The sequence below is a fragment of the Tiliqua scincoides genome, chromosome 4, assembly GCF_035046505.1.
Source record: "Tiliqua scincoides isolate rTilSci1 chromosome 4, rTilSci1.hap2, whole genome shotgun sequence".
NCBI classification, from domain to species: domain Eukaryota; kingdom Metazoa; phylum Chordata; class Lepidosauria; order Squamata; family Scincidae; genus Tiliqua; species Tiliqua scincoides.
This window is the reverse complement of record NC_089824.1, coordinates 29707904-29731392: the sequence shown is the minus strand read 5'-3', so window position 1 is coordinate 29731392 and position 23489 is coordinate 29707904. Positions and strand designations below refer to the sequence as shown.

General features: G+C 42.9%; 1 protein-coding gene and 1 pseudogene across 1 annotated transcript in view; both read left to right on the top strand.

Moving 5' to 3' along the window:
• Window positions 1–23122, top strand: part of SLC26A7 (solute carrier family 26 member 7) — a 70728-nt gene extending 47606 nt beyond the window's left edge. Inside the window, exons 9-18 of the mRNA XM_066625594.1 lie at window positions 523–600; window positions 1447–1542; window positions 6162–6268; window positions 7568–7634; window positions 9229–9369; window positions 11248–11296; window positions 14023–14126; window positions 17216–17270; window positions 17368–17471; window positions 23087–23122. Coding sequence (XP_066481691.1) covers window positions 523–600; window positions 1447–1542; window positions 6162–6268; window positions 7568–7634; window positions 9229–9369; window positions 11248–11296; window positions 14023–14126; window positions 17216–17270; window positions 17368–17471; window positions 23087–23122 — 837 coding nt within the window. The remainder of the gene's footprint in view (window positions 1–522; window positions 601–1446; window positions 1543–6161; window positions 6269–7567; window positions 7635–9228; window positions 9370–11247; window positions 11297–14022; window positions 14127–17215; window positions 17271–17367; window positions 17472–23086) is intronic.
• LOC136650093 (5S ribosomal RNA) lies at window positions 11311–11427 on the top strand (annotated as a pseudogene).
• Window positions 23123–23489: the final 367 nt, after the last annotated feature.

Genomic DNA, 23489 nt, shown 5'->3' with positions numbered 1-23489 from the left:
TCTTCCCTTAGAAAAGGAGCCACTTGGCTTTTGTTTTGCAATAGCCGTTGTTCTTTTCCAAATCTCACTGATTCTAGTGAGACCTTGGTGTATGTAACTTTCTTTGGACTACACTCACCGTGTAAAGACCTGCACAAAATGTTCATACATTGTTGTTTCAGAAAGTAATACTCCGTGCCTGCAAGTCTTCCAGTTCAGAAGCTGTTCTCATGTGGTTTCTGTCTCTATAGCTGAGATAAATTCAGGCTTGTATATTGGTATTAGATCCATGCATTTGCTCTTTTGGTGGGCTAAGGGCAACCCACCACAGGTCAAATCTTAAATTATCCACAGGCACTTCCAATCCACAGACCATGTGAGAGCCAAAATCCCCTTTCCTGACTCCTTGAATTTTTATAGTTCTGCGGTGTTTTGTTACGCTCAGCAACTTTAACCAAGAAAACCTTTTCATCTCATTTTTGACATGCTTTAGAATTTGAATAATGTGATTATTTATGCTTTTCTTTTCCAATTGTTTTTTAGGTGGCTTGTCTGATATCTTGCATATTGGTGCTTGTGGTCATCTATGCAGTAGGACCAATGTTATACTGGCTGCCAATGGTACAGTTCCCTTTTAAAAACTATTATTATTCTTTGTGTGTATATTTCCTTCGACTGAACTATTCTTTCTGAAAATGACTGCTCCACCTTTCATTATGATTCCATGATTATTAATGGGAGCACTGCTGTCTTAGAAAGGAGGGAACAGAGCAGGTTTGTGTGCCAGGAACAAATAGGGAGGGGGGGAAAGGTTTTCTCCGTATTTGGTTTGGATGTGAACCGGATTGCCTGTTTTCAACGGAACATTGCAGAAGTTTAGAATCTTTGCACCTAGCATACAATTTTTTTTGCAGCAGAGCCCACGGTTGGAGTCAAAGTTTCTAGCATCAGCATAAGCATACAACCCATTCCTTTTTTTGGTTCATAAGGGTAAAAACCTTAATTCTCCATATAAGGAAAATGTTTTTGGATGGTTGATGTGTAAGGGGATGCACAGATGCAGGAGAAGGGGAGCAGGATGCAGAGACGCCAATAAGCTATTTTGCTGAATCCTATAACTAGAGGCCACAAGAATGATCTTCTATTAGAAGGATGCATAAAAGTCTATCAGTGTTTCCCAACCTTGGGGTCACAACCCCCGCAGGGCAGGCGTTCCCAACCTTCTTTTAGATTACTACCCCCTTAAGGAATGTAGTGACCCAACTGGGGACCCGTAGTGCCATTAGAATGGCACTTCTGGGTTTCACAGCCAGTGCCATCACCACCAAGGTATCCTTGCATTATTTACATTTTGATGCATTGCTAGCGGTAGCAGAGAAGAGACCTTGCTAACTCTTTGCAAAAATAACTTCCTATGTGCTTGGAGAAAATTACTAAATCCACCTTGTGAATGTTTCTTTGTTGCAGTGTGTGCTAGCAAGTATCATTGTGGTGGGGCTGAAGGGTATGCTGGTGCAGTTCCGTGACTTAAAAAAATATTGGAATGTGGATAAAGTCGACTGGGTAAGTGAAATATAACCTATCTTTTTGCTTTTGACATTTGTTCTCCAGAACGGACCTTTCACTTGAAGTTAAAGCAGCATTCTGTTTTTTAAATGACTGGGATGCCAGTCTTGTATTACAGCAGAGAGAGGTCTGGGTACTTTCACAATCTCTAAGAAATGTGACTTTAATTAATGTTGACTTTGGACTGCATGGGATCTTGAAACCATCTAACAGTATATTAGAAATTAATGATTTTATTGCATAGACTTTTGAGTGAAATGAGGATGGCAGCTCTATTAAAAACATTTGAAGCAATCACTCGAAATATTCCAATAAAGTTCATATGTAAAAAGCATTTGGAAATAATCCATAGTGATCCTTTTTGGTATGTATATAAATACGGAACATTGGAAAGGGTGTGTTTCAAATAACCATGGCCTGGATTGTTATTTTCATTGGTTTGGTAGATGGAAGTGCCTGGGCATTCATTAGTTTTTAAGGTCAAATAATTATTGTGCTGCTTGTGAAATTGTGTCCCAATTCTCTTTCAACTTTTCACTTCAGAATGCCACATGAGATTATCTCTTCTCTAGAGATTAAAGCATATCCCCATGTGTTCTTAACAAAGACATAGGGCCCAATCCTGTCCAACTTTCCAGCACCAGTGCAGCTGCAACTTTCTGCAACTTTCCAGCACCGGTGCAGCCCTTAACCCAAGGTAAGGGATCAAATGTTCCCATACCTTGAGGAGGCCTCTGTGACTGCCTCCCCACCACAGGATGCAGTGCATGCCCCATTGGCACATTTGCACTGGCACTGGCAAATTTGATAGGATTGGGCCCATAAGCTTCCTCTAGTTAATAGTTAAAAATTCTTATGATACAGCTAGAGCCTTGTTTTGACAAGAGTGTAATGTAGTAAGCTAGGTGATGGTAACCTTGTAGTGATATGATGATGATGGCACTGACCCCATCACGTAGTGATTCTCTCTTATCTGCCTTTGTTGCTTTTTTGAAAACATGTTGCCAAAGAACAGTCTGTTTCTCTAATTTCTTTGCCAAGCCTTGTCCTTGATTGAAAGAAAACGTTGTTGGAATCTTGCTGCTTTACTCTGCATCAGGGTGGTATCTTGACATTCTGCTTAACAAGAGCTCTGACTGAGCGCCATGGTAAACTTCTGGAAGGGCGACTGATGGGTGAGGAGATGGTTGTTTTGGCCAGCCGTATCCAGGCATTTGTGCTTTGTATTATGACTGAACTGAAGGTGTCGCATTGCCAAAGGAGGAGCCGTGGGGCACTCAGCAACTTTTTTGAATCAAATATTGGTTTTGTACTTTTCATTGCGTCCCAGCTGTTGGCTGTTTAAATTTCCATAGGACACTCAGTGAAAGAGTCATCAAAACCTAGTAAGAACCAGTCTAGCAAGAGAAACAGTTAAATATCATTTTTTGGTTACATAGCAAATATCACATAGAAGCAGTCAAATAGTCTCCTTCTAAGGAAAAATTGCCCAGCATTTACAGAGAAGCCCCCCCAACAGCCTGCAGCAGATACTGGCTTTGACAGCTGTGGCTCTCAGCTGGAGAGCCATAGTATAGCCACTAAGGCTGCCACTATCACTTGGCCTCTCAAAGCATCGTGTAATGAGAGGACTGGAATGGGGGTCTTTGGCTAGCTGGATCAATGGCCACACCAGTAGCTCCTACACTTACAGGGATGCTTCTGTACACATAAGGGCTTCCTCATGATAGGGTCCTGTTTGAACTGGTTTTCAGAGAACTGATTTCTGAATAGCGTGCAACTGTAGGTAGCCCAGCAAGCGTTTGAAGCGCAGCGCTCATTGTTGAGAGAAGACCGTCTTTGTGCGGCTGGTAAAAATACGCTTCTATTCAAAGTTCTCATCTCATCTATTGTTCCTTGGCTGTCCAAGATGTGAATAAGGGATTGTCCTTTCCCCTTTCCTTCCTTTCTACTTGCCTTCCCGGTGGAATTCAAAGTCGTCGTTTTCAAAAGCAAGTGCTGAGCCAGCAGTTTCTCCAGGCTGTATGCTTCAATGCTCATACAAAGAAATTGCTTCATTCCAGATGAGATTGTAATTTCAGTTTGGCTGATTCATTCGGAGGGATGTGAATTGTGGTGTGATTTATGCATCCACTGTGGAAGAGACCTGAAATAATCAAACAGCTTCAGCCAGGTACCCGTTAGTGGTCAGAGGATAATTTTCCATCATTTGGCCTCCTTACAACACGTGTGCTAGAAATGAAATGGACCTTTTTTCATCAGTCCTTTTATACAGCTACTCCGCTGTCTTGAATCCTCCAGCTTCTGTTTCATTCCTGCACATAAATGTGCATATTTGCTTGTTTGGATTTAATTTTTTATGCATTGTTTCCACTTCTCGACTTACAGTATAAATCTTGGATTTAGGGGAAGCAAAACTACAGTGTAGCTCTGTTTACAATAATAAGCAAGGGTACAGTAATAAGCAGTGTACAGTGTACAAATAATAAGCAAGGGTATGAAATTCAGTAATATTAAAGCAAGAAGCAGCTGAAACTTTCTGCACAAATGCAAAAGTGAACACATTTCAATTTCAGATTGTTAAAAGAAACCCTTTCGTTTTCCAGTCCGGATTTACTTTTCCTCCCACTCTTTAACATTCTGAATCCTACAAGTGAAAGTCATGGATATGCCAGAATTCTGTGGGTCTTCTGCAGTAGAGGGCAGTATTGCTTCTGGGGAGCTGACCGCCCTTGAAATTGGAATGCTTGTGCCTGTGCACAGTATTCCGAAATGCATATAACTTTTTTTGCAGGATTATCTTTGTATATGTTAGTACTGTATAGCCTTGAGATTAGCCTGTTCCAAAATGTTATATCTTTGCAGAGAGCAAATGTGTTATATTGGTTAGAGTGGTTGAGTATTGGGTACAGTAGAGAGCGTAGCTGGTGCAATAATGGCCCCACTGGCACAGAAGTCCACCTGCCAATAGTTGTGCCCTGACTCGAGCATAGCATTAGAAAAACACAGACACTGTGCTGCGCTTGTGTAACTCAGATCTCAGTGCAACTCTGCTGATGGAGAGGCCAAAATGGGAAGGAGATTGAACTGTAATTGTTATAAACACTCTCTTTTCCCCAACACATATGCAGCCTAACCTGACTCCACTTTGGTTCCTGGCTGGCACTCTTGGAAGCCATGCAGGACTTTGCTCTGCAAGAGGGCAGTGTCATGCTGAACTCTTCTTTGGGGCATACCCTGCACTCTTTGGGGCAACTTCTTTGGGGCACACATTAGGGGAAGGACAGTTGGAGCCTGTGGGACATCTGTGTGTATCCTTTCCTCCCAAGATTTTGCAAATTTGGGTGTCCCATGCTGTTAAATCTTTGCTGCGAGCCCAAGTCCTGCAGCATGCTCTTGGAGAAGAGACATTCAAAAGGGAACATGATAACTACTACCTATAAATATCTGTGGGACTGGTCTGAGGAGGATGGAGTGGATATGTTTTTGGTTAGTGCGGAGGACAAATGGGTTTAAAAGACAGCAAGGGAATTTCATTAAAAAGCTAGGAAGAACTTTCTGATGGTATGAAGTGTTTGGCGGTAGAACAATCTGCCTTAGAAGACTGTAGTCTTTCCTTGTGTTGGAGATTTTTAAACAAAGGCTGGATATCCATCTATTGGGGATGTTGTAGCATTGGCAGCGGTTTGGACCATGATCTTGAAAGTCCCTTCCAACTCTGATTATATGTTTTTGCCTCCAGTGGCATTACTAGGATTTGCATCACCCGGTGCGGGAGACCAGCGCATCACCCCCATGATGGACCTTCTCCCATGCAGTGGGCAGGGTAATGACTCAGGTGTTGGTGTGGTGATGTACAATTGCTCTACTCCAGCTGGTTTTTTGGCTATACCTTTTGATAGAACACAGATATTTCAATGTGGTTTTTTCCACTGCATTGCATTCTGCTGTAAATTATGCATCAAATGGTATATAACATGATGGTATTAGTCCTACAAACACAATTTTAGCGATTTTGGTCACAAGTGTGCTTCACCACCCCTGTGCGCGTCATTCAGTGTGGCCCACACCCCCCTAGCAATGCCACTGTTTGCCTCTACTTGAAATTACATTACAAATGAGACTTGTACAGATAATAAGAATTGCTAGTAGACATCGCATTCTCAGCATCACCTGGCAGGACAAAGTTCCAAACAACACAGTCCTGGAACGTGCTGGAACCCCTAGCATGTATGCACTGCTGAAACAGAGACGCCTGCGTTGGCTCGGTCATGTCGTGAGAATGGATGATGGCCGGATCCCAAAGGATCTCCTCTATGGAGAACTCGTGCAAGGAAAGCGCCCTACAGGTAGACCTGTAACAATCTAACAGTCTGAGGCAAAGAGGCAAAGAAGGAAGGCCCATAGCCAGGGAGACAGACCAGGGACAGACTGCACTTGCTCCCAGTGTGAGAGGGATTGTCACTCCCGAATTGGCCTTTTCAGCCACACTAGACGCTGTTCCAGAACCACCTTTCAGAGCGCGATACCATAGTCTTTCGAGACTGAAGGTTGCCAACACACATAGTAGACATCATTCTTTTAACCAATTGCTTTTTGTCCTTTGTTCCTTTCAGAGTATATGGGTCAGCACCTATGTGTTTACAATCTGCTTTGCTGCAAATGTGGGGTTATTGTATGGTGTCGTCTGCACTATACTTATAGTGGTTTTCCGTTTCCCAAGGTGAGCCATTTATTCCTGCAGCTTCTTTGGAGGAAATAATTTCATATCTCCTTCCTTGAAATTTATCATTTTGCTCCATTTAGGACCAATCTACACTATAGTATGCTATACATTGATTGTATACTAGCTTAGCCCCCCCCCCACTCCCATTCCTAGGAATTAATCGATTCCTAGGAATTTATATTCAATGTGGGTGCTTGTTAATTCTTTGCTAGAATTCCCCAGCCCTTTTCACAGAACTACAATTCCAGATGACTTGGGATAGGGAATGCCTATTAAATTGTCTGGGTGCAAGACAGCAGCTATTTTAACTTTTCCCCTGGCCACCATTTCTCCCTTTGAAATTCACCCAGATCATATTTGAAACATTTTGTCCTCCAACCAGTTTTGTTCTTGTTGTTGCTGCTTGGAATGGGAACCCAATAGAAGAAACCATCCCTCCTTTCCTACACAGAGAACTGGGGAAGAGAGGAGGGTTGGTTTCTCTTCCTGGAAAATTTGTGTGTGCGGGAAAGAAAAACCCCCTCTTTTCTGCTCTGGTTGTCTATGGAGAAAAGGGGAGTGGTTTCTAGTGATTTGGACTTGGGAAGGAAGCATAGGGGCGCTAACCAGAGCCGAGAGTGGTGCTCCTCGCTGTTAAGGAGGCAAATGAAACCTTATGGAACCCTGCCATTTGAGTGCTTCTTAAAAGTGCAAGATGTCCAACAATACTCTGCACAGGATTCTGTGTGTGTTTACTCAGTAGTCAGTCCAGTGTGATTTGCTCTCTAATAAGCGGTTTTAGAATTGCAGCCTTAGGGACAAATGAGATGAGATGGCAAGAGATCCATGATTAGATCATTTGTGGTTTTTTTAAAAGGCTAAATTTATCCATGGGAACCTCTAATTTGGATCAGGGTCGAGGTACAATTTTCCCAAGCCAAATCGCACCCACCTACAGAGCTGCTATTTTTCTCTGGTGCAAAACAGTCAGGTACTATATAGATGTCACACTTTTCTGATAGAAATTCTGATTGACCTGACTTGGTAGTTAGAAAGAGCAGACCTGCACAGTGTTTATTTTGAGGCTGCACTCCTACCATGCTTCAGATTTCCCCAGTCTACTTACACAGGGGCTTCAGTCCATGACCCATCAACATGGCTGAAATGACCATGAATGTGAGTAGTTTTCTCTTATATAGTGTTCAGGCAGACATCACAAGGAAAATGTTTAATTCCTCATGGCTGATTCAGCATTTATATTACCGGTATGCAAATGCACTGTTATATTTTCTTTTTTTTTATTATCTGACATGTTAGAGCAACGACACTGAGCCTGAAACATACAAAAGAAGCAGAATGCAGATTCAAAATGGAAGCAGATCCAGTAAGCTTAATCTTCTTATGCTCCTTTCTATCTAAAGAAAGTCACATTTTAGATTGGAGAAATCTCCTATTCTTCTCCCTTTCTGCATGTGTCTTCTGTATGCATTCACCTCTCTTCCCTAGGGTGTGTGTTTAGGTTACTCTGTAAGGGTCATGCCTACTTAAGAGTGGGATGGCCTTCCTAATCTAGCCTAATGGGAACCCCATTTACATGCCAGTACCAGGCATGAAAGTAGAATCTCCCTGGCATTCAGGACAGTATCTTGTAGCATGTCTTAGATGAGATGAAAATGTTTTGAGGCATCTAGAGCCTCTAGACCAGGGGTGCCCAAACCCCGGCCCTGGGGCCACTTGCAGCCCTCGAGGCCTCTCAATGCAGCCCTCAGGGAACACCCAGTCACCAATGAGCCTCTGGCCCTCTGGAGCTTTGTTGGAGCCCACACTGGCCTGACGCAACTGCTCTCAGAGTGAGGGCAACTGTTTGACCTCTCACGTTAGCTGTGGGATGAGGGCTCCCTCCACTGCTTGCCGTTTCATGTCTGTGATGCAGCAGCGGCAGCAAAGGAAAGGCCAGCCTTGCTTTGTGTAAGGCCCTTTATAGGCCTTGAGCTATTGCAAGACCTTCATTCATTCATATAAGCATCTTTAATATATTCATTTATGTAAACTCATGCAAATTTATTCAAATTATAAATGTAAATAAATTCTCCCCCCCCCGGCCCCCGACACAGTGTCAGAGAGACAATGTGGCCCTCCTGCCAAAAACTTTGGACAGCCCTGCTCTAGACCATGGCCCCAGCCTGGGGGCCAGATGCAACCCGTGGCCAGCTTCTCTCCAGCCCGTGGTCAGCCTCTGATACCCTGAGAGCCTTTGGCCCAGTTGACTAAACACAACCAGAGTTGTGCTTGTGGGGTGGGGGAATGGGGGTCCATTTAAGTGTGTGCTTTATTTCTTGGGCTGTCTTGGTGCTTGGAGAAATCCTGGGCATTTGAGCCCATTCATTTATTCATTCATCTAAGTTCCATCTCTAATTTATTTATTTAAATTTTATTTAAATTTTTTTCTGGCCCTCGACACTGTACCGGATATTTGATGTGGCCCTTTGGCTGAAAGGTTTAGAGACCCCTGCTCTAGACTTACTGCAGCAGCATGGTACAAACCAAAAACATCCTGTCTGCTGTCTGTGATTTGTTGGGCCTCCTGGGAGATCTGTCTGTGAAATGAGCCTTGGTACTATGCACCAGTTACACACAGGGCCGGCCCATGGCCTCCTGATGCCTGATGATGTGCCCGCCTCTACTCCTCTCACTCATCAGTGTTCTAACTCAGCACTCTCCTCCCATCCACATTTGCTCTTCCTCTCTGTCTCCCACTTCCTTTTCCAATCCAGGAAGTGGAAGTAGAAGGAGAAGCAGTGGAGGCAAATAGGCATATAGAGGAGGGTGGGCCCCACAATCTGCTGCCTGGGTGGCTTTTAGTTAGCCTCATGAATGGGCAGGGCCTGCTTACACAGATTAAATAAATAGTACAATATTTTATTGTTAAAAGACATTATGGGTGACTAAACTGAGTTTTTTCCCCTCCCATTCCAAAGGAGTCTTTGCAACAGGTAAAAATAGTATCAGTGAACAACCCCCTCGTCTTCCTAAATGCTAAGAAGTTTCATGCAGATATATTAAAAATTCTTCAGAAGGAGAACACAGGTGCACAGCAGCTGCCTGACGACATGAACAAGGTAAGGCCTGCATAGATAAGCCTTCTGAACTGGTATGAGTTCACCAAAGGTCTTTCTCTCTATACCCCTGGTGTCTACCGCTGTGTTCCTCATACAGTCCGCAAGGCATGTCTATCAACTAGCAGATCTAGGTCTCCTCTAGAGATAGATTGGCATGCTTGTTTCCAATTCAGTTATTGATACCTAGAAATGGGTGTTGTCTTCCTTGAAAAGCCACAGCTCACCCCTTCATAACAAACTTGGCATGGAAACCAACTTTAAAGGTGCGTGTCAGGGCTTAATTATCTTGCTGTTATCAAACTAACTACGTACATGTAAAACACCTTCCATCCCTTGTAAATCTGGCTGGACTCCCTTGGCAGCTTTAGTCCTAAAACAGAGTTAGCAATATTAACCTGTAGGAAGACAAACTGCTGTCTCATCTTAATTTCTAATTGGTTCAGTATGATATGTTTCCCATAGGCAATAGTATTGTTTATCAGTTATTGGACATTTATGCTGTTGTTTCTTTCATGTTGTACTTTTTGTCCAGAATTTCACATGCTGCAATTTTGAGTTTGGCCACTGAAAATAGTGCTATGTTTATGGTGACTCTGGGAGTCTTAACTCTATGGCTTTTGGACTCTAATGCTGCCTTTATCACAAGGTGCCTTTCTGTATGCCTACTTGCTTCTCACCTACTCTCCTTTGTAGAAAAGGATGGGCCAACTCAGAGAACACATGATTGAACCCGAAGGACTCCTGGGCTAATGTGCTCCCTTCTTCCCCTTCTCCCTTTCTTTGCATTTCTTCCTCCCTTCCTGGTTTTGAGGCAAACCGTAGATTGTCATTTCATTAACAACTGCCGCCTATGGTTTGAGCTTGACCTGCAAACCATAGTTTGCTGGATTGGATGAAATGGCAAATGAAGATTCACAGCACACCAGGAAGAGAGGGAGAGAGGCTTGTTGTGCATGAGGGGAAAAGAGAGTGTATGAGTTTGAGGATCCTTCAGAGCTCAATCACTGGGCACCAAGCTGTGTTTTTTGTTGCTTCTCAACCAGCCATTCTTCCATGTTTGTCTATCAGCAGCTCTGCTGTCCTTCAGAAGACCAATTTCCTGGCTGAAATGAAAAATCATCAGTCTTTCACTTTTCATCTGTTACTTTTGGTTAAACAAAATTAGGATTTTGTTTTGGATTTAGGGCCCAATCCTATCTGACTTTCCAGTACCGGTGCAGCCATGTCAATGGGATGTGTGCTGCATCCTGTGGTGTGGGGGGCAGTCACAGCGGCCTCCTCAAGCTATGGGAAAATTTTTTCCTTTAACTTGGGGCTGCATTGTGGCTGCATCGGTGCTGGAAAGTTGGATAGGATGGGGCCCTTAGTTGGGTTTTGAATTTTTCCCCCCAAGAACTGAATATTGTTCCCAACGAACTGAAATTAATGAGGAACTTGGGGCTCTTTCCCCTTTTATAACCCATCAGCACTCATCGTTGCCCCCCATTGTGTTCCTATCCATAATATGGCATGCATTCCACGAATGCTCCAGAATTTCCTCACCACCCTGACTATTCTTCAAGTCCTAATTCTTCCACGCGTTTACAAGAAACTTGGATAAGTTGCCCTATTTTCGTTCAGTATGTATATTCATCTGCCTTCTAAAATTACAAAGCTAGAGTTGCTGAGGCCAAGTTTGTGCAAGTATGTACTTAGGTCATGAAGAAACATTGAGGAGCAGTCTTCAGAGCCAGTAAGAAACATTACAAAATGTGAGTGGTGACAGTTTGTCACATAAAGTTGATTAGCAAGACTTTAAGACAGAATGGTAGGGTATTTATTTTGCAGAGGGGTAAAAACAGAACGCTTTTCTTTCACTGTTTCTGTTTTTGGTTTCAGTGTGAACAGAACACATTGCTTAGTCCGTTATCCAATGGCAATTGTCATGGTGAGTTTCCTATATGAAGCATAAATACTTACCCTGCACATGCCCAATCTTGTCTGATCTTGGAAGCTAAGCAGGGTCAGGCCTGGTTAGTACTTGGATGGGAGACCGCCTGGGAATACCGGGTGCTGTAGGCTTATACCATAGTCTTTCCAGACTGAAGGTTGCCAACCACCTGAATCTTCCATTCATAGTGCTAATGCTCCATGCTGCATGAACCATGCATCATTTTCTGTTCTGGGTCTCTCTTGTTGGTAAGGGAACTGTCTGTTGCCTGCTTCCCCCACCACCTCTTCCAAGGTAAGGCTTTGTTGGCTTGAGAAACGTGGGAACACTAGCAGGGAACAGGGAGTGATAGCAACAAAACAGTCATTGGGCTTCTCAAGGGTTTGCATCCAATGCTTTCAAAAATCCCTCACGGTTTTTTGAGCATTTTACTGGAACACTTGAAAAGCCCAAGAGAAAAGTTTGGAGTGACCCAGAGGAGCAACACATGTCCATGTCATCAATGGGAATGGGCCCGTATAGGACCAATATTCTATTTAAGAACTATAGGTTGAGCTTCATTATTCGCATGGGTTCCATTCCAAGCACTCACATGGATGGCAAAAAAACACACTATAGCAAATCAATTTAAAAAACAAAGTTTCTTTGCTCCGGTGATTTAAAAACAGCCTTGCTGACCTTTGTGATGTAAGATAAGAGTCATTAAGAAGACAATCCATCGATCAGTCCTCCTCCAAGTGCTTACAAAGGCGCTTCACTCAGTCCCTCCCTTCACCAATGCAAAGTGATTACCTTTCTTTCAGTGCTCAGGGGGAAGGGAGGGGTTGCCTGGAGAGAGAAGGATTGATGGATTGTCAGCCAGTTGCCCTCTCTCTCTCTCTCTCTCTCTCTCTCTCTCTCTCTCTCTCATTAAGGAGGCTATTGTTAAAGGACTGTTCAGTTTTTTAAAACTGATTTTAAAGGTATGCATTTTCCCCTTCTCCAGGGATCAGCACATTCCTTCTCATTTGCAGTGGCCATTCGTGTTGAGTCAAATCCGTGTATAAAAAATATATGTATAACAAGGCTGGAGCTGTACACACAATAAATTAGTTGGCCAAGAGCAACAGTCCTTGAGCAGGGCAAGCTCAGACCATAGGTGGTGGTTGTTTATCCACCCACTTACTAATCCCACTTTTCCCCAAACCCAGGCTCCAGCCAGCCCGTTGTTCCTTCATTTCCTTTCTGTGCTAGTCTCCCTATTCCCTCTATGTTACATAGGCAATGGTAGAGCACTTGGGCCTCTCTCTAATACAGCTCTACCCTGTTATAAAATAAAGCAAGGGAAGGGCCTTGCTTCTTTTGAAGAATCTGCAGTGTAAATGACCACATTACTATCTGTTATGCTGGTAGGAAAATAAATACCACAAGCTACGCTAATCGACATCTGCTATAGTTTATGGAAATTTGCTTGCACAATGACAGCTGCGATGGTATCCTTTTCTTGGCCAAATGGAACTGGGAACCATTTGGCTCTAGTTCTTCCTGGGAAGTTTTCCTCCAAGTTTGTGTCAGTTGAGAACCAATGCAGGGTTTGCCAGCCTCTGTGGCTCCCGGGGTGTCCCCTAAAGTATAGACCCCACTGCATTACGGCTGTCGAGTGGACAACTGCTGGTGCCACCATGCAAGCTGATGGTTCAGCAATCCTGGCCCCCCTGTACAACACTGTAAGTTGTGAACTGGTGTCTGCCCTGGAACCTTTTGTGCGTCATCCTAGACACTCCTGGAATAAAAGCGCCACACTGAAGCTGAGAGGGTGTGCTGTCATTGCAGGGGTCAGAGCTGCCCCTTGGGTGCATATTTTCTCTTGTGGGGAGGCTGAAATGCCAGATGCTCATGAGATGGTGATGAAGTTGACAGTGTATGCATATGCAGAGTCCCCTATGGATGCTTTCCTCTTCGTCTTTAGGGCTTCCTTTCAGTTCCTTCTCCCCTGTGCAGTATCCATCCTTTCCTGCCCTGTGTCTTGCTCCCTCACTTGCATCAGAGTTGGCCTTTTGAAAAGGCAGGCAGACCAGGGTCAATGCCACCAGCTGTCCCGGCTTGTTCCTAGGGGATCACCTGTGCACAGATGACCCCTGTGAGCAAGACTGAAAAATCTAGAGTTCTCTGACTCTAGGTTTCTTAAGTCTGTGAGCAAATTGTACATAGAGTTGAGAAAATTTGGATCACCACATGAATCCCAGGTGATTTCCAAGTCTTCTACTATGTAGGTATTTTATTTCTCTCCATTTATATTGCCCAAGTGACCCGTTCATGTTGCAGTGGATTCTGGGCTCTCTAGGCCATAAACTCAATGTATGTATGCCTGCTGCATAGCTTGTTGGGCCTCACCCATTGCTATGTGAACTGAGAATAAAGCCTGTAACACATTCGGTTCTCTCCTGAAGCTACATACTGCAGGAGAAGATCCATAATGGCAGGAAATGATCAATGCCTTCTTCAAGGAACTATGGATAAGCCTCCAAGGAGCCCCTGAACCCCACCCTCCATATGTTGGAAACAGCAACGTAGTAAAGCCTGTATAACAATACAATAAACTCATTGCTTGAAGACAAGGTTCAGTATTTGTTGATTTCAAGAGTCATATGGAAACTTCCTCATTTTAAAGGGATACTGAACATGTGTCTGGAGATCTCAGAAGTTTGTCTTAATACAGTTTGCTTTGTCACTTAACCATATAGGTGAGCCAGCCTTACAGCCGCGTCTCAGTGACAGGCACACCCTTATTTTAGACTGCAGTGGCCTGACTTTCTTTGACTACACTGGCATCTCTGTGCTTGCTCAGGTACGTATGATTCGATGTATGCCATTTCTTGTCTCCATCTACAGATATCTGCTGTTTTAGTGAAACTCATCCTTGTTCTACTTCAAGTGTTTCAGGGAAGCTACTCCTGTAGTCACCTGTCATTACAGGCCAAACCACATATGATGTTAAATGTATTAGGATACAGTTGGAGGATGAACTTTACTCATGAACAGGGTTGTGATTTGAATCAAAGTGTGGAGGCTGGGGGAGCTTAACCCTTTGCCTCCAGGCTGTTTTTCTAGCAACACCCTGCCTCCTAAGCCCACAGATTTAACCCCACCGTTGTAGAAAGTGGCACATTCAGGGTTAAACAACCACTTCTGGTTGATTTTTGGAAGGAAAAAACATGGATTTCCTAACCCTATCTGAATATACCAGGTATCTAACTTGGGAATATTCTTACATGCAAGGTATATCCTGTACCACAGAGCTATAGCTCTTTATCTCAGGTGTTAAATCCATATTAACATTTTCTCCAGGAAGTTTCTTCTTCAGTAGTTGGTTTTTCTTCTGACTGACTGCAACTTGCTTTCCCAAAGTCCCCTTTCCACGAATAAGGCCCACTGAAACCCCTTGAAAAGCTTCTTCTACTGCATTTGGATGCTCAGTGATTGTGAAGACGAGGGGCTTGTACTTGAAACATTCAGATCTCGTGTTCCACGCAAGCAGGTGAAAGAAAGATGTCAGAGTCAAAATCAGTCAGAGGGGACTTGAATATTCCTTACATCTGCCTGTCACATGTTACCTTCAAGGGACGAACTTCTGAGCCTTCTCATGGCTTTTTTGTAGGCACTCACTGGATTTAATGGGAATTGTTTACCAAGAAGAGGAAGAGCATGGCAGGATTTTTTTTTTAATTATGCAGTGTTTGGTGGCTTCTTGGAATGGATTCCATTTTATATGAGAGTGCTAAAAAGAAGATGGACTAAGCACTCATGCATTGTCTTTGGAGGTTTCTAGTTTTGGGGATGGGGCTGTAACTCAGTGGTGAAGCATATGTTTTGCAGGCAGAAAGTATCAAATTTAATCAATGATAACACCATGTGGGGCTAGGAAAGACCCCTGAAAGGTGCCACTACCAGTCCATGAAAATAATATTGAGCTAGATGGATCAATAGTCAGTATCAGCAGTGTAAGATATATGCAAGCAGCCTTCAAAGCAATAGTTTGTTTATGGGATAGAGGGATGCAAGCATAGATTAGATTGGTGGCCATGTGTGACAGGGATTTCTCTGTGGTGTCCCCTGTAGATATGAAACACCCTGCCCAGGAGATTCATTTGGCACCTGATTTGTTTCCCTTTTATTGTTTATTTAATGTCTTAACTTTTTCAGCAGGCCCTTGATTAGTTGTTTGGAAGTTTTTATTTACCAGCTGCCTTGTTTGTGATTAATTTTCTCTGCTGTATTGTTTAATTTTGCCATATGATTTGTTTGCTCTTGTTTTAACTTTGTTTATAAGCTGCCTTGAGCTTTGTTGTGATTGGAAAGGCAGGATATAAATTTTCCAAAATTAATAACTAAATAGATGACCAGTTTTTCTTTTGCGCCCTGCCCCATGGCTGCAACCTTGTACATTACACAGAAGCATGGAAAGAGGGCTTTCACTGTCATGAGAACCTTGGATCTAGATGAGATGGATCATTTCCTTCCTGCCTGCCTTCCAGTTTTTGTCAACTGCTCTGACAATGCATGAGCGAGAACGTCATAATGGGGTGGGGACCAATCTGCCTCGACACTCAGTAGTCTAAGCTCCAGTAAAGGGTTTTAGAAACCTTAAATGCAAATCACTAGCTGCCTCTTTAAACAAACACACTGTAATATAAATGGATGTACATTCAGGTCAAAGTACATTAAGGTTTAATACTTGAAATCACAGGTGTTTTGTAGCTAATGGAAGTTGCATATTTGCATTACAGACAGTTGTAAAGAAAAACTATTTACATCTCACATGCAAAGCATCAGACCTTTTATACATGTGACATTTGTAAAATGATTTTGTACCTTATCTTAGTGGTTGTCAAACTGTGGGTCAGGACCCGATTTTTGATGGGTTCCATAGCAGCTGAGCAGGGCCCCCAATGAAAACATGGGTTATGGAAAGATCAGATAACTAATTGCCCAAGCCCTGAGGCTATTCAAAAAATCATATAGCTGCTAATTACCCTTGCAAACCGAGCTTCTGCTGTTTGCAAGCATGTGTACACATAGGGATATAAATGTTTGAGCATCTTTTGGGGGCAGGGGGTTATTGCAAATAAATAAATAAATAAATAAATAAATAAATAAATAAATAATGTCTTTCTGATCTTTTTTGAAAGTCTTGTAAACCTAGATGGGTCCCAATAGAATGTTTGTTTTAAAAATGGTGCCAAAAAGTTTGGGAGCCACTGCCCTCTTGCTATGTATTTTTGTCTTGCCACTTCTTAAAATTGTTTATTTTGGATGGAATGCAGAAGATACGTGGAATGTACATTCAATTCTCTTTATATACTTTGCATTCAAATTTTTTTGTCACAATCGGCACAAACAAGTTTAATATGTAAAAACACTGAATACATTGCTGCGGGGAGGACAATGGTATGAGAGGGCTGTTGCCTTCATGGCCTACTGGTGGGTTTTACATCTGGCAATCCACTATGGGAAACAGGAAGCTGGTTTAGATGGAGCGCTGCTAGACCAGGCTAATGTTCACCCTTAACAATGTAGTGCATACCATTCTCATCATTCCACACCATGAAACCGAAATAGGCTTTTTGCTGATGTTTCTATTATGGAACAGTTCCCTCTAGTGGCCACTTGGAATATAGCATGAATACTTTTGCTTGCACTTCTTGAACTATTTTTCAGCCTTAAGATGCATATATGAAGAATAGAATCTCCTTTGAGAGGAGGGAGGGGAGATAGGACAGTGGACCTTATTAATCTGCATATGTTAATTTATGTAAACTAAATGAGGCTAATTTAAACAAATGCCAGTACCCCAAACATTAGCTTTTGGGAGAAGATGGTGTGGGTAGCAATATTTCAGTCCCTTTACTAAAATATTTCATGTTTGCAATCTTTTAGATCTACACAGATGCTAAAAAAAAGAATATTGATGTTTTTCTGGCAAATTGCAAAGGTAAGTATTAGTGTGTGTGCAGTGAACATGATTTTTTAAAGCTTCTAGTCATTATGCTCCTTTTTAAAAAAATGTTCACATTTATGTCCTATTACAGCTTCTTTGATGAAGGCACTGAAGCTCAGTGGAAAGTTGGACTCGGAAAATACTGTCTTCTTTGAGTCAGTTTCTTCAGCTGTGGGTGCCATTCAGTTTAGCAGGGTGAGTTGAAGTGCATAAGAGCTGTCCAAAAGGGAAGAACCCTTGTGTTTTTCTGTCCAGCACAGAAAAAAGTCCTCTCTCCCAAGTGACTGATCAGATATATCAGGAGATTTCACATGGATGGCAAGATGGTTATACCCATACCTCTTCATTCATTTTCAGCATCTAGTCATGTACTAAGTCTGAATACTGAGGCTATATTCCTAGCTCTTGCAGTTTGTCACCACTGATACTTATTCTCTCTGCACATTCTCTCTAATCCTTTCTTTTTCTTTTGGAAGTAGCCACTCACAGTAGCCACTAATTCTTTTTCTTTTGGAAGTAGCCACTCACAATAATCTTCAGCAGTGAACTATGTGGGTGAATTATGGGTTATGTGATTAAAGTATTCCCTTTTGTTTTTCTCACCTGCTAATTTCATTGGATGACCAGAGATCTTATTTCCTGAGAAAGGTAAGTTATCATTTTCCTGTTAACACTGTCCAGAACCCTCTTATAAACCCATCATAATAAATAAATAAATAAATAAATAAATTTCCTAAGGTGAATTGACCAATGGGGCACTGACTTGGTTGTTCACATAGATAGAAATGTGTTTTTCCAGTATATATTTTTTTTGCAGATTTTTTTTTTTTTAATAAAAATGAAAAGTATAAGTGGTGTTACATGTTTTTATTCCAAGGGCACATTTTTATAAATTATAAATTATATAAGTCGTGCCTAGTTATTCACTGGAGTCCTGTTCTGGAACTCCTAGGGGATAAAAAAAATCAGTGGATATAAAATCAGTGGAAAAATAGCTTTAAAGACCCACTTCCAGGTTTCTTACTCCTCTATTGTCGTCCTGAGGGCATTGGTATAAACACCATATTGCATTCTGCCACTAGATGGGTTGAATAATGGAATGTAGTGGAGTGAATTTATAATTATTTAGCAGCACAAAGGTAGGAAATTGAATTTTGGAGCTTTTTTCCTTGTTAAAAGGCATTTAAAGGTGGACTGCAGTATCAATGGTGAGTCAAATCAGTGGATACCAAATCAGTGGATACCGAGGGCCTACCTGTACTTGCTTTAAAGTGTAAAGTGGTATAGGTGGTATACTGTCAGCAGATGTAGTCACATGACTGTAGAGGTAATAGAAACTAGTTTGTTTTTAATTTTTTTTTTTGCAGATTTTTTAAAATAAAAATGAGAAGTGCAGAAAGCAGTGTTATATGTTTTTATTTCATTATCACTGAAAAACCTACCTCTACACATAAATGTTTTTTGCTCGTTTTCGAAATCAATTCATGCAGTCGCTTTGCATAATAGCAAAAAGCGCAGCAACTTGGATATCTGTGCCGGTAGGTAGAAGCACCTGGTGGCAACAATTGCCACCTGTTGTGATGGTGATGGAATGTTCCACCATCCCCACTTCTTGCTGCTGCTGTTCGTTAGGGGTTCCACACACCTGCCTAATGATAAGTCCAGCCCTGACCTTGCAGCCTCTATGAAGAAGATATATAATATGCCTCAGTAGTATTTGATTTCAGTCTAGAAAAGAGACGCCTGAGGGGGGACATGATTGAGACATACAAAATTATGCAGGGGATGGACAGAGTGGATAGAGAGATGCACTTTACACTCTCACACAACACCAGAACCAGGGGACATCCACTAAAATTGAGTGTTGGGAGAGTTAGGACAGACAAAAGAAAATATTTCTTTACTCAGCGTGTGGTTGGCCTGTGGAACTCCTTGCCACAGGATGTGGTGATGGCATCTGGCCTGGACACCTTTAAAAGGAGATTGGACACGTTTCTGGAGGAAAAATCCATTTTGGGTTACAAGCCATGATGTGTATGTGCAACCTCCTGATTTTAGAAATGGGTTATGTCAGAATGCCAGATGCAAGGGAGGGCACCAGAATGAGGTCTCTTGTTATCTGGTGTGCTCCCTGGGACATTTGTTGGGCCTCTGTGAGATACAGGAAGCTGGACTAGATGGGCCTATGGCCTGATCCAGTGGGGCTGTTCTTATGTTTTTATGTTCTTATGTTCTTATGATTTGATTTGATTTTTTCAAAAAATTACATAAACTGGCGGCAGCATACAGAACTTTTGTGGAGAGGTGCTCCATCATCAGAAGCTCCTCCCGTGAGTGGAAGAAGCAAATGGTCTTTATGCGCTCCTTCTCATCTTGGGGGAACCTTCTGATATTGGGGTGCTGCTCCATTCTAGTTCTGCATGATATTCTGTTTCCACATTCCTGGTTTCAAAACACAAATCATGCTTATAATGTAAACTCTTGTGAGCCTCCTCTCTGTAACTGCTATGAAAGCAAATGTTCAGTTTGTGTATGAAGTTTTGGCTTTCCATTGTTTTATGCATGACTGCAAAGTTGGCCAGGGTCCAAGACAGAGCTCCCTCCAAGACGGATTAGAGTTAAACCAGTCAATGGGCTGTTGTTTTCTGTTTCTTTTCCCCCTTATTACCATGAACAGGCACATTCTGGTAATTAAATCAGAGGAGTCTTCTTCCTCCTTTCCCACCAATACTGCTTAAAGCTGCTTGCCTGATCCAGGGAATGCTGGTGGAATGTTAGCTTGCCTTCAGAGTGGAAAAACACAATGTGATCATTTTGCTCTTTGAAATGTATGCCCTCTTTGTTTACTTTTTATATACATATGGAACTATTAGGTTTGGGGTCCCCCCTGAGACGTCAGCAATTTCTAGGTAGGAAGAATGAGAAATGGGAAGTGCTTACAAGGAGAAGAGGGGGCATAATGGCACAAACAGAGGAGGGCGGAAAGGGGAGGGAACCGGATGTTAGCATCTTAGGGAAATCAGCCCCAGGGGAAAGGGGCTCAAGAATCAGGGATTAGGAAGGAGGGAAAGGGGAATGAAGACAGTCCAGGGGAAATGAAGAGCAGAAACAGGTCAGCACCAAGTTTCCAACCATGGCAAGAAGACTGTGGCTGGGTCTATGTTCTCTGTTTACCCTTGCACCTCCGAAATGAGCATGCCAGACAAAGGCTTGGGATAAAGGGTCACTTTATTAACACAATCAGAAAATCTGCAGCAGGGCATAAACAATCTAAAACGCCCCCCATGTGCGGGCTACTAAATTTGGGGGAAATGGCGCTAGCAGTCTTCCTCCCCTGGGCTACACGGGCATCACATCCTGGCTCTAAGCTCCCTCAGTCATTGCCCAAGAGAGCTTATCAACACCAATCCCTAGGGGTTGAGGCAGCTGGATGAGCAGATACCCCAGAGGCCACGCCAACTGTTGTCCTCTGTCCAATCCAGCCTGGGGGCTTGCCCCCGGCCGGACAAGTATCATCTGAGCAGACCTGGATCACCCCCCGACTTTGCCGACCTCGTAATGTATGCCGGATTCCCTACCACCCTGGCTACCCTGCCCGCACGTCACCTGCCCAAGTGACCAAAGGCAAATAACTAAACATATAACCCAGCACCCTACCATACCAGTCTGGGGTAGGCAAAAAAACCATCAAGTGGGGGCTAATCTCAAGGCCTCCCACTTAACTGATGAACGATAGACCAAGAAATCCTGGAATTCAGTATACACACATGCATGCACTCACTCATGCCTGTGCGTGCGCATGTATACACATTGACAGAGGAAGGGGTGGAAATGTTGGAAGTGGAGAAAGATGCAACAACACTGCACAAGCATCCTGCACCTGAAGGGGGTGGTTTAGCTCCCAAGCTAGCCAGATACAGTGTGAGGTTCCCCTCTTTCCTAGTAAAGCTCTGTTTTGTATGCAGATTGGTAAGCCCTGTTTTGTACACAAGAAGGAGGACCTAATACTCCTACTGTCCAAGTATGGAGTTCTTGTAAATAAAGTACTTCCTTTATGACCACATCCCTTGAAGTGGTCTTCTCCCAAACCCTGCTAACAAGAGCCACCAAGTATGTCATCAGTTTGACTGCACATGAGACACAAAACAAGGGGAGCATGTGGTTGGGGTGCTGAAGACCAAGGCTACCTACCTATATCTGCTGGAAAGAAGCTTGTGGTGTTGCAGGGATAATGGGGCTACAGCAATCTCCTGGTGGGGGGAAAAGGCAGGAAAGGATTTGAAAAAGCAAACCCAGAATGGCTGGGCGGGAGCCAGAGCTAGTTCCACGAAGCAAAGGAGCCAGGATTGCTTTCCTAGGTGGGAAGGTTTTCTTGTGAGATAGCTCAGTGGGCACTTGAGCTAAGATTGTGGCTGAGGGAAAGGGTGCAGGGAAGAAGGGAGAAGGCTGGAAAGCGAAGACAGTGGTCTGATACCTGTTCTAGCTACTGGCAGGCACAGTAGTTCTTGGGTAGTAGAGGAAACAGGGTTGCTATTCCAGCACTGGCCGATATCGGGCATTCCATGAACAGCAGCAAGAGCAGCACATGGGCAGCAGGAAAGCAGCCGCAGAACAAAAGGGAAACACAAGGGGTTTGTGCCTCAGCTTTTTCTAATTCAAAGTGTGACAGGACATCATTGAGGCTATCAAGAATGTGCCGATCCACCGCGGCGAGACTTGAGTAGAGTTCCAAGTCCTCACCCCCTTTGATTTGACTCGTGCATGAGTCTTAATGCGAAGCCTTTTTGACTCAGTCAGAGCTTTTTTGGGACTCTGTTTGACTTGAGACAGAGTTTATCTGGAAAAAATGGAACTGCTGGTGGTTTGTGTGTGTCAAGAGTTCTCATTTAACACTCCCCTGATGTCCCCATCCCATTTGTAAACAAAAGCTCTGTTGTTCTTCAAGTGCAGCAGTGCAGAAAGTGCCAATCGGTTCCTTACAAACTGTTGCTAAGGAAAAACCCCCAAGTCCTGAGTCACTTCTGGTTTCAAAACACGTGTCACCTGAGTCCACATGTGTCCAGGAAAAAAGTGTTTGGTGACTCAAGTCCGAGTCTTACAAGTCGAGTCACCCATCCCTGGAGGCTATTATAGGGTGTACTAATCAAGCACCATTCTTTTGTGCCTTGATGACTCTTGTTGGTGCCTTTTGTGACATCACACCATGAGAAACCTTATAGAGGTTGATTGAATTTCTGATTATGTTGGTGTGAGAGAAGCCAGGGTTGAAGACATTGCTTCTACATTTGTTATTGACTTTGTGGACTTCAAAAACAGGAGGCTCACAGGATGTGGCCTTGTAGTTAGAAGTTCAAGTCATGACTCAAATTTGACTCTAGTCCTGACTCTCTTTAGTTTGAGTGTTTATGGGTGCAATCCTAACCCCTTATGTCAGTGCTTTCCAGCACTGACATAAGGGCAATGCAGTTCTGAGGTAAGGGAACAAACATTCCCTTACTTTGAGGTGGCTTCCATGAGTGACACCCGACTACAGGATGCAGCACATGTCCCATTGGCACCGCTATGCCAGTGCTGAAAAGCACTGACATAAGGGGTTAGGATTGCGCCCTATGTGTGCTTATTGGTTTGTTTTCTCCATCACTTCCACGTTGCCCTGAAAGATCTCGTGGGTGATCCAGAAGCCATCCTTCGGTATATATTTTCAAAGCTAAATGCCTACATTGTTGCTGACCTATATGCAAATACAACTAAAGGATACTCTTGAAATCTTTGACCATAGGGTAAAATACTTTTGTTCTTGTTTATTTTAGAATTTCTGCAAACTTAACCAACAGAATGAGGTCTGATGCCTGATGCCTTAACCAACACAATGAGGTCTGATGTATCTCTCAAACTGCTTGCCTGCAAAAGGAACTATGCCACAGTGTTTCTCCAGGACTTCAAGCATGGAATTTTGTTGGTGATCATTTGTATGCCAAGTATTTTTTAACAACCAACAACAACAGTGTTTCCTGGTCAATAGTTCCTGAAGATTTCTTTCTGAGTGATGTTACCATCACTGACAATTTTTCATAACCTGGATTGTTCTTTGGTGGTTAAACATTTTCTACACATTTAGATTAAAAAAAAAATAGAAAGCAATTTAGGATATTACTTTATTACAGTGATGTGCATTGTTTTAGCTCTACGTTATTGTAACTTAATTGTATCATT